Source organism: Struthio camelus, chromosome 1 (genome assembly GCF_040807025.1).
Source record: "Struthio camelus isolate bStrCam1 chromosome 1, bStrCam1.hap1, whole genome shotgun sequence".
Classification (NCBI taxonomy): Eukaryota; Metazoa; Chordata; class Aves; order Struthioniformes; family Struthionidae; genus Struthio; species Struthio camelus.
The window spans coordinates 216,352,602-216,367,043 of NC_090942.1; the positions used below are offsets into that span (position 1 = coordinate 216,352,602).

Consider the following 14,442-nt stretch of genomic DNA (forward strand, 5'->3'; position numbering starts at 1 on the left):
TTGGATCCTTCATCATGCATAATACTGTGACAATTCTGATTTCAATAATAAAAGTCAGCTCAATAATACAAGAACTTAATAAAAGTTAACTTGATAATGCTTGAATCCTGATCTGTCCTCTCCTCAGGTACCTAAAGGAAAAAGAAGAGCTGAAAAGGAAAAATCCAGTCTTTAGCACCCACTTCAGGCTGTGTGTGTGGGAAATGGAGGGAAGGGGAAGAGCTGCAGTAGATTTCCTGCATCACTGCTAGTACTAAATTCTCACTCATGCAGTAACAGTGCAAACGATCAACTGGAATCTTTTTGAGAACTTCCAGAATGGGTGGAGTTTACTACAAGACGAATTTGTATACGTGACGGTTACAACAGACATGAGCCTGAAGTCTTTGCTGGTAGCACCCCCATACCTATTTGACTAATACACAGACTCTGTAAAGAGCAGCCTCCACCCTCAGTAGAGTAGTGCTGTGCCTATTACAAAAATCTCATTTTTACAAGCTGGTAATCTGAATTCAATGAAGTCTCTCATACAGCAAATGTAACAAATTCATTTTATTTTCTTAAATGAAAATGTTCAAATACATAATTTCATGCACAAATATCAGAATTTGCAGGGTACCAGCAAATTCAACTGTAAAGAGAATAAAACCGCAACAGAAGAAAAAATTGCCACTATCCAAAATTTTATGCTCTGTAGCCCATTAAGGGCCTATTCTTACTTAAAGTTTAAACCAGGAAGAATTTGTCTTTTAAATAAAAGACTCAAACTGAGCATAGGCATTTGTACTCAGCAAAATGTGACTGCTTCAGTTTTGGAAGCTATCCACCCATTATGTTCCATCTCAGCAATCGAAGTCATGAAGTACTTGCAGAAGGTAGAGCAATGACCATCACAGTTTAGTTTAGAAGTCAGTGCGGCCCATTTATTTCCCTGGGATTACAAAACGCTCCAGAGAAGGGCAGAGACTGGGAAGAGGAGAACCACCACCACACTAGCAACTTTATTTGAGATGCTGAGTATAGTCACAGTAGAAGTCACATCCTATACTCAGAAAATACACCAGGGTTTACTGGAAATACTCTGTGTTACTTGAAGGAAGGAGTTAGGAACATTTATCTGCCCAAGGCGCCATACAGTGAGAACGTCTCCCCTTGGAAAGAGAGAAAGATGGAGAAATTCCCCATATGCTGTTGGCCTTTGGGAGTATGGGTGAAAGGTATTAAAAAAAAAAGTGTACGGAGACATCTTAGTTTTAAATGAAATTTTGAATCTAGGTAAATCACTTTTCAAGAAAAAGAGGATTCTTTAGGAAAAGCCTGGGAGTGTGTGTTTATATATATATTGCCAAGGAGCCATGCTTTAACCCCTCAGAAAAGAGAGTAACAAACTGAAGAAACATCCAGCTCCTATATTTAAGATTAGAATGCTCTGCTTGGATCAGAGTAGGTCTGCTGGAATCCAGCATTAATATTCCTATATTTTCAAGGGCGTATCAGATGTTTAGTATTTCCATTTTGAGGGGAGCTGAGAGCATAGAGAATGTTCTGAAAGACAGAACAAAATTAATTCCGAAATGTATTAGGGAACACTTTCTGATTTAATGTAGAAAGTCTCTTGAAATAAATAAATTATTGCATAAGAGACACAGAATTATTACTATGTATTTGCCTACTTTTCCCTCCCCATTTATTTTGATCTTTAGTGTTACCTATTAAGAAAACATTTTTAGTGCACAATAGGAATATCGAAACAAAAGGGTACCAAGATTATCTACAGCTCAAACATGATGGCCTAGCAGATGTGCCATGGTGACCTTTTCTCCATCTATATTCGATGTAGTCATTCCATTTATGTATTCCATCTATTTCCAGAACCTATAAAATCCCAGTGCTATTGCTAGGCAAGTGAATACTGAAGCTGTTAAAAGAAAAGAGGTAATAATTAACTCAATGCTACATTTCATCACCTTCTACATGCAGAAGACTAATTGCATACAGATGGGGCAGAAGAAATTTAAATGGCAGTGTCCTGTTTTATGTTTGTTTTATATTTAACAACCTATACAGAAGTACTGGCCAAACTGTGAGATGACAGGTCAAATTAAGCAGTCTGAGGAATTTTGTTTTCAGGAACATGTCTGTGGAACTATGCTGGATATACAGAGCACAATAGGCTACCAAAATTTTTAGTAAGGTTCCCATTTATCAGAAATTGTATTATAAGAGAGATGGTTAAGACAGGTCTTTCATTAGACATAATTAAAATTAACAAAACAAACTAACAATATACACACCTGATATAACATTAGGATTTCTAAGCAGTGCCTCTGAGGCCTGATCTGTTGTCTTACAGAACTGTTAAGCTGCTGTTTCCGTTAATGTTAGAATAAAACTAACCGGGTTTGTCTTTGGACTTGTTCTCACTTCCAAACGTTATGTGTTATTTTTTTTAATTCAGCTCTAATGCAATATAAATTTCTCTAGTTACATATATATTGAGAAGTCAATCTCAAATCAGACTTAAATTTGTTCTACTTGGCAGGGAAAAGGATAAATACTATCACACTGAAAATGTGTTTCTTCCAAAAGCTGAGTGGGAGGCAGAACTGGTTGCAGCAGGAAAATATAGTGATTTCAAAGCAAGAGGTTCCTCTGTTTCTATACTCCATTCAACAGAATTCACAAGGACTTTTAGGATCTGAGAACAGACCAGCCCACAATATAGCTTACACCTAAACATAAGAATATGCAAATATACTGCTTCACTCTCAGGCTAGTTCTGATTGTCAGCAAGCTTTCAGGATAACTTAAAGGACGACCTCAGGAGAGCTTCTGGAACAATGGCTGCCCTGCAGCAAAGAGAGGTGCTGGCAGAGTAGACAGGCTATTTAGCTCCCCCTCACCCCAAGTTCATGTTCCTTGTGATCCCAGTTCTGGGCACAATCCTAATTCAGCTGCAGTGCTCTCATGTTCCCACCACTTCCATGTTTTATGCCACTTTTGTTTTCAAGGGGGTACCTCCCCCCAACCCCAGTTATTTGCTGCTACACAGCTGACTTCTTGGATTTGTTCTGCATCAGCCATTTGTTTCCATGCTACAGGCAGCTTCAGTTCCTCGGAACAGCAACTGACAGCACTGCTTATATACTACAGAGACATAATCATTCTGTTTGCAACACGTGAAAATGCAAAGAGACACAAAAGAACACAACTAGTTTACAAAAGAAAGATTTCCTAGAGTTGTCTCTCTGGTCTTTAAAAATATATTTGAATAAAATTTTATAGTTCCAAAACACATATGAATACTTGCTTTCTTGCCTATCACGTACCTGCCAAATAACGTATTGTATCCAGTTTATTCGATTCCATAAGTGTTTTTAAGGAAGCTATTTCAGTGTCAATTTTATTGCTGATTTCTGAGATAACACTGTTGGTACTTGAATCCTAAAATATTAGAAGATAACATATATTTGACTGTGATCTCCAGCCTTTTCAGTTTTGCAAAAGGGAACAGAAATGCCGTGTTATCAGAAACGAGAAAGAAAAACACTTGAAACCAAACGTCCAGTCTGTTAGTGAAGTAAAATATGTAGCTGCTAAGTGACCTTAGAAGACATTGGGCAACACGATATAATCCAAGTAGGGTATTAAAGAGGGAGAGAGAAAAGAAGAAAATTCAAATACAGATTTTTCTCTGATGTGGCAATACCTGATCAACCTAAAGGCAGCATTCTACAATGTACAGATAGATGCCTAAATTTCTGTGAAATGTTGATTTACTCATTCACAAGCCATATTCAGAAAAGGGATGAGGCTGTCCACCACAGCCTCTTGGACTTCACTTCCTGCATGCTAGTCCAAGGATTTCCAGCCCCAAAACTGTTCCTTGGCTGTGGGAAGCTAAACTACCTCTTTGGTACAGCTGATCAGCTTAGCCTTTAATATGGGGAAGGGCAGGGTGATAGCACACACCTCACGTAAAAGAGCCTACACATTAAAACACTCAAAGTGAGAGAGACACCTTGCATGACCCCTTCCACCCAAGTTATGTTTAGCACAAATCCCACAGACCTAGACAATGAACACATAACATGAGGAATGTTCCACACTTTGTTCTGACACATAAAAATCCTATTAACTTTCATGGGAGTTTTGAGTTTACATGACATATAAGAAGAAAATAGTTCCATATTATAAAGTGGGCTCTGTTCAATACTTACTTTCTTATGAAACTCTGTAGTTGCTTCCATGAGTTTCTTCTCTTGATCTGTAAACTGCGAATAAAACAATTGTACAATTGTAGTAAGGAAAAACAAGAAACAAAACTGATAAGGATATCTTCAAAGCTCAGCTTACCATATCTGTCACTCTGCTTCTTTCCAGGTTTATATCTAGCTTGTTGTCAGCTCGGATTTTACCCGTTTCATTCTTTAAAACAAATAATGATTATGAAAATAACTGTTTACTTCCCTTAATCTGAATGTATAAATACTTGCTATTTACTTACCATTAGCTGCTGTTTAACTTGATCTAATTCAATTTTCATTTTCTAGGTGTAATTGAGGAAAAAAAAAAAGTATTACACAAATTCAGAAAATTAAGTGTTGTGACAAGATTTTTCTCCTAATGGAGCAATTTGCTCTTGATTAAAAAAACTAATTAGTGTGTTCAGTCTATACGGCCAGATGTAACCTACTGGAAATTTTGCTCAAAAGTAAGATATTATTTTTTAACGATATACAACGATTAACTTGTTATACTGAGACTCAGGATAGCAGAAAAACAAATACTGAAATGCTGTCAAGCAAATCAAAATACGTCTAAATCACTTGTTTAAATTGTTGCATAAAGAGGGCTGACTACTCTGCCTGCACTGTACGACTAAAGATAAGACTCTACTAGAACCACCCTCAAACAAAAATAAAGATGCCAACATTTTTTTCTTTGCAGAAGAGCTGAGCAAATCTTATCAACTGAAATGTATTTTTGTATGATCACAAAAGTTGTCATCCACAAACTTTTCAATTCCGATAGAAGCATCCATACCTACATATTTTGTTCCACAAAAAATTCTCAACAGGTATAACCAGACATGTATTACAATTTAACTGCTTAATTTAAAATACTTTTGTGTACCTCATTCTCTGCCCTCAAGTTTGCAAATTCACTTTTCTCCAGGATGACCATATCTTTTCGAATGGAGTCCAAATGTGCCATTATCTGCTGTAAAGTTATTTCCTTGGAAACAATAAACACGTCAAAATGATTAAGTTCCACACTTTCTGGAAAAGTCAAGGAAAACAAAGATTTTCAGGTCTAAGATTATGAAATAAATTACAACAAAGCATAGAATGGGGAAAAAGCCAACAGGAGAGTGGCCAAATTACAGAAATTTATAGTGGGAATTTGTATGAAAGATTCAAGAGGTTTTGTTTTTTTGTGATTTTTGCTGTTCTCATTAACTAATTCCAATTTTAAGCAAAAAAGCCAGAGGCATCTATTCCAAGCAGCTGCAAGTGAAACAGACTAAAAACTTCAGGTTAGTCCTTCATTTTCTTCTCCTTTCAACGAATGTTTAGTACACTACAAAACATGAACTGTTAGTCTCAATCCAGTTCCTAAATAAGCACTTGCATTTCTTGTCCAAAGAGTCATCACAGGCCAAGAACCTAATGATATAAATATCATACTCTTCTCTCAGCTCTAAGGTGTGATGCATGCTAGTAAAAAAACGCAGGAATTGGAAAGTCTTTCTGATGTTTGGACTAGGAAGTTCAAAATCCAGCTGTTATTTATAAACTACAGAGAAAATAAAGGAGGAAACGTTGTATTTTAGAATCTTGAAAGTAATATTCCTATGTCTAGTATAAGGAAGTTACCCTACCATTTAGCATGAATTATGACAGATGGATTTGTGGGATTCTGCCTTTAAAGCTGAACGCCAGCAAAATGAAGAGCTCTCACTCAGAGACAGTATTTCTCAGATCCTATGTTGAACTAAATACCTAAAAAATGTCCTGACCCAACTTCCCCTGAAGTCTGACTTGACTTCTTTGCACACAATGAAGTTGCAGCTTTTAACAATTCCTGGTAGAACTTCAGCTGCATTTACATTTAGGAGCCGATTTTCTCATCCCATCTTACAGTATTCAGCTTCAGCACTGACTACATTACACGAAGCAGTGTTTCCATGTAACAAAATTCCATGCAAATTACATTTGGGATACTGACTTGAAGTGCAACAGGATCCCCCAAAAGAAACGTTTCCATTTTGACTTAAAAAAAAACCCAAACAATAGAAACACATAGGTTTTTGGCCTCTTCTCTTTGAGATATATTTTTAAAAAGTTAGATAAATTCTACCAAGAATAAACGTCAGTGAGAAAAAATTCTGCTGTAATCAAGGCTCAGCAGTTTAAATAGAGCAGCAACCAACGTTTAATTGCGTTAACTTACTGTAGAAGAATGGGATGTAATTTCAATTTGTAGAGCCTTCCTGACTAATAATTAAAGCCAATACTGTGCATCAGAGCTTTATTTTGGCAATTTGTTAAGATGAAGTTTGTCACTGCCTGTGTTAGCAGCAGAAAAAAAATCATATTCACGGTGAATCGTATTCACCAATTCACTGCCACCAGATACGTTCACAAACCTTCACCTGAACGCCTAAGCAAAGACGACAGCTCGGTACTTGGCTTGCATGCAGACGAAGGTGTTGAACCAACCAGTGCCAATAGCTAGGTTTATATAAACAAATAAGTCAGGGCCCCCTGGCTGTTCCTGAGGGCAAGTGGCATGCCACAGCTCATGCCCAGATGGCTAAAATCTCATGCTCCTAAAACACTGTGGCTCTGCCCATCCCGTCTTGGAGAGTTTCTGGCCCTATGCCTTCCCATAAATTGTGCCCCAGTCAGGGAAACTGACAGCTGGCCCAGGGCAAAATCAGGCCAGTGCTGCACTAACAGTTTAACAGTCGACTACCGTGTGGTGATGCTTGAGCCCATGCCGTGGCCGTGTTTAGCTTCTAGAGTAGATAAAGCTTTAGAGACGAAAATGCAGAACTGAAATCATGAAAGCAGTTTTTGGTTTATGAACCAGAAAATAACGAAGCACAAGAAATACAGCGTTTGTATGAACAAAGCTGGCATTTTTACTATCGTTCAATAAAAAAAAAAAATCAGACAACTTTCTGCTATTTTATGTAGTTTTGTTAACTCTCAGGAATGCTTTCAAACTTCTTTTCTACCCTCAGCTGTTGTGAAGCACTTAAAATTTTTGTTTCACCTCAGAGTTTTTCAGTAGCAAATGAAGCAATCTCTGCACTAGACTTATACACTGCAGCTGCATTGAGAAAGCACTTTAGGTTCCTGTGAGAAGAAAGCTGTTACATGTAAGACATTGTGATCCTTTTATAGTTTAATAGCAGTTAGAAACTGAGGAAAAATCTATCTCAGGAAAGCGTATACTACGGCAAGTTGCTCGACTGTCTTTTAAATACGCAAATATGCATCATTATATTTATATAGCTATGTATGACTTTTCACCTGCTGAGCTTGGGTCACCATATCCTTGTAGACTGTGTCTAGGCTGACATTTGACAGAGTTATTAGTGCTGATACAATGGTCTCTGCCTGTTCTTTCCCAAAGCCTGAAAGACAATTGAAAGATGACAAGTTGAGATAATACCAGAAAATCAGATGAAGAGAAGAGCAAGAGCTACATAATAAACTGGGTCTTGCAATTGCTTTACCTAACTACAGCAACACACAAGTTCTGAAAACTGACAATAAAGAGTCAGTCACCGTGACTTTTAACTAGAAAAGTCTAGACTTAATGCTGCAAAATCTGAAGAGCATTGATTATTAATTTTTAGTAAACTGAAGTAGTCTATAATATGGCTGACAGGAGGACAAAACTATAAAATGTTTTACTGCTCATGCCTTATAAAAATACTCCAGCAAAATTTCACTTTATTATAAACTTTTGGTAAGCTTGATTTTTAATAGAACTTACTTTTCCTATAAAGTATGCATCCTATAGAATAATAAAATTAAAAGTTAAGACCACATATATTAAAAATGTTCTGCACAGATATGGACACATGCAAAACTCCTGATTTTAAAACTGCTCCATCTAGTGCTTGTGGAATGAACTCAGACTATGCGATTTCAGCTTTCCGATGACAAAGTTTACACTTTGTCTATAGCTTCGTGCAATTTTGAAGTGCTTAAAGATGATGAGTGGTAAATAGTAAAAGAACCAGCTGTCAGAGATTAGCCAACTTTGGTTTAGCACTGAGGGCTTTAGTCCTAAGGATTTATTTCCAGCTATCTAACTGATGTGTCATATTCCAATTACTCCTCTTTATAAAATGCGATCAATTAGCTTTTTGCTGAAAAATACTTTCAAGGCAAATTATTTAGAGAAATACGCTACTGTTCCCTTCTAAAGTACTGGAACTGTCAAGCTGCACCATCAGTTTACATTACTGAAAAAGCTATGTATGCTTTATGACAACTTCCTTCCACTAAGAGGTGTAATAGCATTGTTCTGAATCTAGAGAGTTATTTAACGTAGGTTTTTGCCAATTCATAATTTTATTCTTCTATACAGCAGTAGCAGTCTTTGCTGCATGGGAGTTTGGAAAATGTGGAAAAATTAACATATACAACAGTAAGAGATTGGAACCTGAAAACTAAAGTTTGACTAAAACTAAATGCATCTTTCACTTCTGTAATATCTGCAGGTTTTACTTTTAGAGCCTTGTCCTTGTAATATTGAAGTATTCGTAGACATTATGGAACAAATTAACAAACTAACTAATAACAACTCACCAACACTGGACAGTATTCACCCCATGAGTTCTAAAGGAACTCAGAGAAGAAATAGGAGCTGAATTTGTAGTGGGGATGTCTCAGTTAAACTACCTTCGTTATCTGAGGACTGGAAAATAGCAAACGCAATGCTGGTTTTTAAAGACAGTTCCAGAGGAGATGTAGGGAACCACAGGCTGATAAGTCTCACATACGCATTAAAAAAAAATCAGTAGAAATAATAATAAGCACCAGTAGTAAACTCTCAGTACTCTAAGTACTAATACATATTATTCGTAGACTCTACTAACGGAAAAATACCCCTAATCTTAGACTATGAAGTTCCAATTGTTACTTAGGAGAAAGAACTTGGGATTATAACAGATAACTGATAATTTGATGATGAGATCATTTCAATGCTTAGCAGAGATCAACAAAGCAAACCAAACTTCCAGAATTATTAACAAAAGGAGTAAAGAACAAAAATAGATACAACATTATGCCACTGCTCAAATCTATGGGACGTTCAGTTGTCAAAGAGTGCTGGCAATTCTGTTCCCTCCCTGTTCAAAAAGGATGCAATAGAACTGGAAAAGATTCACACCAAGGCAACAAGAACAATCAAAAGCATGAAAACGCAGCTGTGAATGGGAAATTTCAACAGGGTAGGACTCTTCTGTCAGGAAAAGAACGAGGGAGGAATAAGAGACTATGAGATACATGAAATGTTCGTTTCCTCTTCCCACTAAAGAACTGAAAGGACATCAAATCAACCTAGTGGAAGTCAGGTTCTGTATTAACATATGGAAGTATTTTTCCCCATAAGGAGTAGACTCCTGGAAGTCCATGCCAAAGGATATTCTGGGTGCAACCTGGACTTCAGCAAGGCTTTTGACACTGTCTCCCATCGGATCCTCATAGATAAGCTCAGGAAGCGTGGGTTGGATGAGTGGACAGTGAGGTGGCTTGAGAACTGGCTGGATGGCCGAGCTCCGAGGGTTGTGGTCAGTGGCGCAGAGTCTAGTTGGAGGCCTGTAGCTAGTGGTGTCCCCCAGGGGTCAGTCCTGGGTCCAGTCTTGTTCAACATATTCATCAATGACCTGGAGGAAGGCACAGAGTGCACCCTCTGCAAGTTTGCTGATGATATTAAACTGGGGGGAATGGCTGACACACCAGAGGGCTGGGCTGCCGTTCAGAGGGACCTGGAGAGGCTGGAGAGCTGGGCAGAGAGGAACCTCCTGAAGTTCCACAAAGGCAAGTGCAGGGTCCTGCACGTAGGCAGGAATAATCCCATGCAGTACAGGCTGGGGGTTGACCTGCTGGAAAGTAGCTCTGCCGAGAAGGACCTGGTGGACAAGGTGTCCACTTGGTGGACAACCAGTTAAGCATGAGCCAGCAATGTGCCCTTGTGGCCAAGAAGGCCAATGGGATCCTGGGGTGCATGAGGCAGAGTGTTGCCAGCAGGTGGAGGGAGGTGATCCTCTTCCTCCTCTACTCAGCCCCGGTGAGGCCACATCTGGAGTCCTGGGTCCAATTCTGGGCTCCCCAGTACAAGAGAGACATGGCACTCCTGGAGAGAGTCCAGCGGAGGGCTATCAAGATGATGAGGGGACTGGAGCATCTCTCCTCTGAAGAAAGGCTGAGAGAGCTGGGCCTGTTGAGCCTGGAAAAGACTGCGAGGGGATCTCATCAATGCCTACAAGTATCTGAAGGGCGGGTGTCAGGAGGATGGGGTCAAACTCCTCTCAGTGGCACCCAGTGACAGGACGAGAGGCAACGGGCACAAACTGAACCACAGAAAGTTCTGTCTGAACATGAGGAAAGACTTCTTTCCTGTGAGGGTGACAGAGCACTGGACCAGGTTGCCCAGAGAGGTTGTGGAGTCTCCTTCGCCAGAAATATTCAAAAGCCATCTCGACACAATATTGGGCAATGTGCTCTAGGTGACCCTGCTTCAGCAGGGGAGTTGGACTAGATGATCTCCAGAGGTCCCTTCCAACCTCAACGATTCTGTGATTCTGTGATTCTAACCAGTTTATAGTGGTTGAAGGATGGAGTAAGCTTATGGAACCAATTCCACTGAAGTTTATTGAATACATAAAACTCACATCCAGCTCAAAACACCTCCAAGGTGATAATCACTGGTAGGCTTAGAAAGCATAAGAGAATGTGTCATATACATCTGTTCCATTTTTACACTCTTTTCAGGCACTGACTCATGGCTGCTGTTAGAGATAGAAGCCTGGGCTAGAGAAACCTTTAATCTGATCCAGCACAGCCACACTTAGAAAAACAAAAGTGCAGAATGTATCACAGCACTATCCTGCTGCTAATATTTATAGTTAAAAAATTTAAGGAGGAGGGCAAACTTAATAAAAATGGAGAACTGCAAAAAAAGACTACAGACATGCATAAAAGCACATTAAGAATAGATAGCAAAAGAATACGCTGCTTCCTGTCTCTGCAACCAACAGAAACTATGATCAAAAATATTCCATCACATTAACCTTTCAAAACATTAAATGCAAGCTTGTTCCGAGGTGGGGTCAACTGCCATTTATATATACCTGTATTGACATAAATCAATTACATATAAGTCAGTCATGTGCTTGCATCTGCAACACTATGATGCCTTATGTATCAATAAGAAGTGGACAGGTTTTCCTATTGTTCATAACTAAATGAAATATAAAAAAGCATTACCAATCTAGTTTTAAAATTAATTTTCAATAACTTAGATTACTATTAGCAGCCAATTGTAGCATCTTACATTAAAGCTTCATTTCTGCTAGAAAACAGTTCTTTCACTGTTACTGATATTTTATATTTGTTAAAGGCATTATGTTCCTGGAAGCTGGAAGATACTATACAAACTTACATATAGCTACAAATAAGGTAAATCTAACCTAATAGCTTATTCATATGGTTGCAGACGCCTCATATTGTATCAAATGCTTCCCCTCACACTCTAAGGCTTCTAACATATTTTATAAGACAAAGTATTGACACTTTGGGGAATTCAACAGTACTCAAAGTTATAATGCTCAAACTCAGTCTTCCTTTGAATTATTGAACAGATGTCACTTACCATTGGCTTCCAGATCCTGCACTAAGGCATGGGTATCAAAAGTTACCTTCCTCTGTTCCAGGGGAGTGATTTCAACTCTTCTCACATCATAAGACTTCCTAAGAGCTGTGGCAGCAAAACCTGGAAGTTACAACATATGCTTTAAAACCATCTGGTTCTTTCTTCAGTTTATCATGAATAGAACAACTTTAATTCTTTTCATCACAGAAAAGAAAACAAAGTTGCATGAAAGCTGCAACAAAAAATGATAAGTCCTTTTGACAGTTTGGTTATAACACACACCCGTCCATCCCTTTCCCAAAGGAATTTTGTGCCAGCTAGGGGCCATACATCAATCCTAAGTCCATTTATATAAGTATGGAGCTGCGCAACAGACAAGCATCTTGACACACCAAAAATTAAAACATTATGACTAATAATTTTGTAATATATGAAAAACATCATTTAAACCATGCTCCTACTTTTAAAACATTAGCAGTTCTAACACATCGACAATTTCTTGCTCCCATAACCACGTTCTCTTTACACCTTCTTCTTCTATTACTACCACTACCAGCAAGAGAGCACCATGTGTAAAGATCCAGCTACTGAATTTTTAAAGACTAAGCAGGTCTGACATTCAGAATGAATTTTCTGGTTCAACAGTACGGTAACTGGGAAACAAAGCAAGATGATGTTAGTAACCTAATACCTATGATCTCCCAAGTTAGGAATCCACAGCACCTGCTACGCGAAGGCCCTCCTACAAGACATTTCCTTACTTCTTCTACCTTAAATTTCAAGTATATTTTTCCCCTTCATCTTAACTTTATGGGGCCTTTCACAGTACTCATTTCTTTCCGATAGGGTCTTTGCCATTCTAAAAAGCCCTGTAACTTCAAAACACACACGTATCGGAAACCTTTCTCATTGCTGGCTGTCCCCCTTAACTAAAACATTGTTCTGTATCTTATCTAGATTTTTACTCAAAGGCTTTGTATCACTTAAACAACACTGCAGTTATATTGTACCACTGGTAGATATATCAGGATGTGTTTACTTAAATCTGCTTTAAGGAAGTGGTTATGACTAGCTAAGTCAGACCTAGTGTCTGAGCCAAAGTTTATATTAGATTTAAGGTGAATGAGACAAAGAAAAGGTTTGTGCTTAAGTGCATGAACACTGAACGCTATATACCAATAACTGAATATGTCTCTAAACTTCACTGTGGAATAAAATATTCTTTTTCCACTGAGCCCTAATAGGTTTTAAACAGACAGCTTTATGAGTAAATAAAGAAATATCGCAGTCCTTCGTGTCTAGCGGGTTTTTCTTCAGCGGGCTGAACATACGTATTGCACCGACACTCTCTCTCTCAAAAAGGGCAATATTACAGCACGGAGCTCTTGATTATCGAGACATGCTGCTTTTTTCTTCCCCCTACACCCCCCACGGCTGTCTCCAAACCTCACTCACGCTCTCCAGCGGCCCTGCCTCGGGCAGCGCCTTGTCCCGCATCCCAGCCGCCGCCGCCGCCCGCTCCCCCTCACACACTCCCACAGGCCCACGGGCCGCCGCCAGGCCGCTCCCACCCGCCTAACCCCCACGGCTGCCCGCCCGCCCGCCCGCCGGGGCCCTCCGGCGCCTCTCACCTCTGCGAGCGGCCGGGGGCGGCGCGGCGCGGCCCAGGCTCCCCCGGCGGCAGCCGCCGCCCGCCCCGGCGAGGACCGCCGCCGCCCCGCGCCGCGCCACCGCCATCTCCTCCCCGCGGCGCCCGCCTGCCCCTTCCGCCAGGCGGCGCCTACTGCGCATGTGCCGCATGCCGTCGGCGCGGGGAGGGCGTGCTCCCGCGGGGCATGCTGGGTGTCGTAGTCTGCGAACGGCGGCGGCCGCCGCGTTCCCGCCCGCCGCGCATGCGCACGTGGGGGAAAGGGGGGGCAAGGAGCGGTTGCCATGGCAGCAGAGGCAGCGCTCCCGTCGCCATGTTCGCCTCACGGCGGCCTGCCCACGCCGAGCAGCCTCCATCTTCGTCTCGGTCTCCTTCGCCTTGGTGTCCCCTCCAAAACTGCCGGGGCACCGCGATCCTCAGGGGGACCTGCTCCCAAAGGAGCGCCTGTGCCTCCCATCAGCTACCCCTCTGGGGGGCCTTGTGCGCTGCCCCCCATCCCAGCACCCAGTACCTCCCGCGCGCCACGCGCTTCTTGTAGCGAGTGCGCGGTTGCTGCCCAGGACGGGCGCGAGCGGGCTGGCGGCCTGCCCGAGCTGGAGCTGCGCCTGGCTGTGGTTAGCGGGGGCCTGTCTGACCTTCGCAGACAGACATCCAGCAGCTGAGCTAGGAAAGTCATTTTGCGCAGTCCTTCACGTTCCCATTCGCTTTCTGGGAGTTTTGGTCACACCAGCGTGGCCTTTCCTGCCTGGCTGCCATGCTGTCATGTATTTTAAAGTTCGAGGGTTTTAGTCAGCCATCCGTTATGTTGACACAGGGGTAAGCAAAAGAAAACTGTGCTTAAAGAGAAGAAATCCTGGCTTTTATATGAGTGCATGCACGTCTCCGTCTCATCT

The 14,442-nt window shown here is 40.8% G+C and overlaps 1 protein-coding gene across 2 annotated transcripts; it reads right to left on the bottom strand.

Moving 5' to 3' along the window:
• Positions 1 to 537: 537 nt before the first annotated feature.
• On the bottom strand, positions 538 to 13,682 carry CCDC90B (coiled-coil domain containing 90B). Of its 2 annotated transcripts, none has more exons than XM_068930577.1 (9): positions 13,533 to 13,682; positions 11,902 to 12,021; positions 7,545 to 7,648; positions 5,137 to 5,238; positions 4,508 to 4,549; positions 4,357 to 4,428; positions 4,221 to 4,274; positions 3,330 to 3,444; positions 538 to 1,918 (listed from the first exon to the last, which is right to left on the bottom strand). In XM_068930577.1, the coding sequence occupies exons 1-9, from the start codon at positions 13,636 to 13,638 to the stop codon at positions 1,863 to 1,865; spliced, it is 771 nt and encodes a 256-aa protein (XP_068786678.1). In that variant the 5' UTR covers positions 13,639 to 13,682; the 3' UTR covers positions 538 to 1,862. The 2 variants fall into 2 exon arrangements, with proteins under 2 accessions (XP_068786678.1, XP_068786679.1); XM_068930578.1 differs by having other exon boundaries at positions 13,633 to 13,670.
• Between the last annotated feature and the right edge of the window lie 760 nt (positions 13,683 to 14,442).